This window comes from Drosophila tropicalis, unplaced genomic scaffold (assembly GCF_018151085.1).
Source record: "Drosophila tropicalis isolate 14030-0801.00 unplaced genomic scaffold, ASM1815108v1 contig_1190, whole genome shotgun sequence".
Taxonomy (NCBI): Eukaryota; Metazoa; Arthropoda; class Insecta; order Diptera; family Drosophilidae; genus Drosophila; species Drosophila tropicalis.
Window position 1 is genome coordinate 1,244,431 of NW_027172561.1, and position 4,308 is coordinate 1,248,738.

Genomic DNA, 4,308 nt, shown 5'->3' on the forward strand with positions numbered 1-4,308 from the left:
CAATTTTTGTCTAGTAAGCATCAATGGATCGAGAGAGAGAGAGACACGTTGCTGACCCCGCAATTGAACTGCCATAAGAAATCACTCTTCCAACTTGAAAGCAAAAGACAATTATTGAAGAAGTTGAAAAGAAGGGGAGGGGGTGTAGTAGTAGGGATGCTGCAACGCCCACTTTCAACACTTGCCGCAACACAATGGTGCGCAAATATTTACCAGGCAGCCAGCCAGCTCAGCTAGCTCAGGCCAAGACAAGAGCCAGCCTCAATTTGAAATCCAATAAAATTTAATTGGAAACTTCATCACGGGTGCGAAAATTCACACTAGCCGGGTTAGGCACCCAGGCACCTACCTACCTACATACATACATACATCGTACATAGATAGATAGACAGGCACTCGGCACCCGGTACCCGGCACCCGGCGCACTTGGCACCCGGCACGACTTGGCTGCCGTTTGCCGTAAATCTAGTGGCCAAGGCTTTTTCGTGTGCACCTGGCGGCGTCACCGTCGTCGTCGAAGTCGCGACGTCAAGAAACCTTGTCGATGGTTGCCGCATCGCGATAAGGAAATATTTTTCATATGAAACTGCCGCACCACTCGCTACTCATGCGCACTTCTCCGCAATCCGTTCCGTTCCATTCCGTTACGTTATTGGCCATGGTTAGGCTGGCGCTGTATGGCTTATTTATGCTTTTCCTTTTGCCATGCCATATCTTTTACCATTGTCGACATTAATCGCTTTGTTGCGCCAAAAACTATAACATGAAATTGGATTGATTTATGTTATAATTAGAAAACCAAAACACAAAGAAAAACAAAAAACAAATGAACAACAGTAAAGCTAGAAGGAAACCCAAAGAAGCAAAGAAATGCCAATAATGATAGCAAAGTGTGAAAGAAAAGTCTACCTTAAATCAAAATTACAAATCTCGAATTCCAGCTAAATTTCATTATAAATGCATTACAATTACTGATAGCTAAAAGTTTTGTATTCCAATTATCTTACCTGAAACATGTAACTATATATTTTCCATTTCGACGATATCGACATCAAAGCTTTGATATAACTAGACTAGACCAGTATATGTATGGTTGGTCTTAGGATTCTTCATTCTAATTTGGTAATTCACTTCTTAAATGAATCAGTAACTGGACTAGGACATAATGGTATGCAGTCTACCATTTAACCTATTTCAATTATAGTATGTACAATAAACCAAACAATTTTTGTCTTTCTTGCCTCATTCTGTTGTTCTTACTGGGACTTGAGTTACCAACTTCAATATATGCAAAAGTATTCTTTTTCCCCAATATACATATAATAGAAATGTCAAGAAACAGTGGAAAAACTTTTACATTAAGACAGTGAACACTCTCTTGGGTAGACCGAGAAATTGCCTATGTCTACTCTTTTGGGAAAAGGCTGATTTAATAGCTTCTTGGTTTAGATCCTCTTTAAGATTGAATCAAAATGGGTCCACACTATGAAAGAGTTAATATTTATATGTATGTATTTAGGGACATTAATTCTAGTTTGCACTGTGGATTACCTATATTTTTATGAATTTAGGATTAAAAGAAAATCAAAGTCCTTTTTTTTGTGGTTTTTTAGATTTTTAGTTTTTATTCTGATAATTTTATGTTTTTTTTTGTTTTTTTCTTTTTTTTTTTTGCTATTGCATATCCACATTTAATACATTTATAATTTTGAGGGCTCTGGCAGATCGATCGGTTGGCCAAGTGAACTGCCAGAGAGGATAACAAAAAGCTGTGTGTTAACTCCAGGTGAAACATTATTAAAAGTCTTCAGTGAAATGGTTTACGAATTTCTTTTCTTTTTTTTTTTGTTTTTTGTTGGTTTTGTTTTGTAATTTTGTGTCTGTACGGGTGTGTTTGGAGTGGTGGAGGGGTGGAGGTGTTTTAGGTATGTCGTTATTTCTGGGAACAAAATGTAGTCGATGAAGAACTATAATGTGAGGCTGGTATGGAGCTTGAATGATTTGTGGAGTGGTGGATCCTCTGTTGGATATGTATCACTGTAAATTCTCATGTAGTTTAATTCGTCTAGTATAGTTATATAGACATCGAGTGGTTAGGTAGTTTTTAGTATAGGTAGGTCATCGATAAATTCCCACCAATCTTTATCATAACCCTCACGCACATGATATAGCAGAACTGATCGTCGTTTCTGGCAATAATGCGATAGATCTAATACTTTCTTTTTAGTCTCATATAGTTTCTTAACGGTTAATTCCCGTTCAAGGCATTCGGATATCTTTTCGGTGGCCACTTCCATATCCCGTTGATTATCCTCAAATATAATTTTCTGATTGTTATTACCCAAATAGTAGGCGAATACATAGCTGTACATAAGTGTGACGCGGCATTCGCATAGAACATCGACAGCTTCTTGCAAAAATTGCACATTAATCCAACTCATTTCCTCTTGTATTTCATGTATTTTGGCCCTAACCTTGGCATACAGTTTTTTCTCCAAACGCATGCTACGCTCATGATTCATATAGCGATTGTAATAGTGCAAGTATCGGGCCATCGATGAGCGATATTGCTGCTGTGCCAATCTGGCCTGTTTGGCATCCTCCTCGTCGAAGCGATTGCAACTGTACCAGGATGAACCGTGCGGCTCCCATGAGCCCAGACATACCCAGCAAAAGTCATAACGGCAGGCGGGATTCTTACAGACCATGTGATTGCAGCCCCCGTCCTTTTCGATGGTCACATTACACTTGGGGCACTCTTTCGTATGCTGTGCAAGCCAATTTGATGTTTCCGAATCCTCTTGACATCGCCTTAACCATTTCTTAAGGCAGCTACAACTGGCCGGTTCGTGCCAATTTTCACCACATGCGAAGCAACACTGATGACCGCATTTGCAAATAACTCCCTTTGGCTCGGCATAGTTTACCTTGATGGCATGACTGCAATTTGGCGCTGGACACCAACGCATCAGCACATTACATTCGACAAATGTACTTGTTATCAATTGCTGATATCGTTCCACAACCTTTAAGTCATCGGCCAACTGTAGAAATGACACATAATCTACCAAAATGTCACATTCGGATTCCGGGCAGGATATGCTGTGGGCCAAACCTTCGCTGCATGTCTTATTGGCCAAATATTGTTTCCAGCAAGCAGTGCAGAAACAATGGCCACATGCCAAGCCCGTTAGCTGACGGTTTGGGCAAAAACATATGCCACAGATATGCTCTTGCCTCGCCTCATCATTTTCATCGTCATCTTCATGGTCGTCCTCTGATTTCGTCTTCTGAGTTTGCCTTACACTTGTTGTTGTTGTTGTTGTTGTCGATGCTGATGTTGTTGCGGCAAATGGATTCACTATATGGGCTCGCTGAAAGAACTCCTGCGGACTGCTCTCGAAATAATTCTCAAACAACGTGTCCTTATCCCATTTATAATGATTTAATATAATTCTGGTGATTTGCGGTGATAAGTTGAGCACAGTATTGACCTCATCAATGATATTCCTCTGATGCTGGACAATCTGATCAACTGAGAGAACTTTGTACACAAAATCATCGTTCTCCACTACACGCTTTGGTCTCTCTTGCAATAAAATTTCCGTGCATACATCCTCATCACTGTCCACATATGATATACACGATGATGGACTATGACTGGGAATGGAACGATGCGAGTCACCATGATCCTGATCAGAAAACTCATCGTCGGAGTCCATTTTATAGATTTCTAGTATACAGACATACAGGTGGCGGCCAACGGCCTTGATTTGCAATGACTATTTAGCTGATGGATAAATGAAGAATGAAGAAAACACAAAAACGAAACGAATAAACTAAAAATATAATTCTTACAATTTAAACGGCAACTGCAACATTTGCTCCTTCGTTTAGGTTTTGAACACAAAAACAGAGATAGACAATTTAATATTTTACTACAACACAGTTCAATATAAAAGAAAAGGAAAAAAAAAACTTTTTCAAATGCCGAACACGTTTGATGTAATGAAATGTTGTGTGTTCTTCGTATTTCTACTGAAGACTGAAATAATTCAAATGACAGCTTTCGACTTTTGCTATAATTATTGACATTTGTTTCCATGTCGATTGAGAAAATTCTTAATTGAGTGTTAGTTAATGCATCATCCTTTTAGCAATAACTTATCGAGGCCAATAATCGATAGGCTCAATATTAAACAGAAAGTTCACTGTCCAGGCCTTAATTGCCGCTTTTTTAATTTGATTAGCCAATATTATTAGACTTTTTATTTATTTTTCTCGCAATGACCATCAACACTGACGTCC

At 39.0% G+C, this 4,308-nt stretch overlaps 1 protein-coding gene across 1 annotated transcript; it reads right to left on the reverse strand.

Annotated features, from left to right (window-relative positions):
• Positions 1-1,625: 1,625 nt before the first annotated feature.
• LOC137579100 (E3 ubiquitin-protein ligase ariadne-1) lies at positions 1,626-4,033 on the reverse strand. The gene is made up of 2 exons (XM_068292798.1): positions 3,859-4,033; positions 1,626-3,790 (listed from the first exon to the last, which is right to left on the reverse strand). The coding sequence occupies exon 2, from the start codon at positions 3,720-3,722 to the stop codon at positions 2,094-2,096; it is 1,629 nt and encodes a 542-aa protein (XP_068148899.1). The 5' UTR covers positions 3,723-3,790; positions 3,859-4,033; the 3' UTR covers positions 1,626-2,093.
• Between the last annotated feature and the right edge of the window lie 275 nt (positions 4,034-4,308).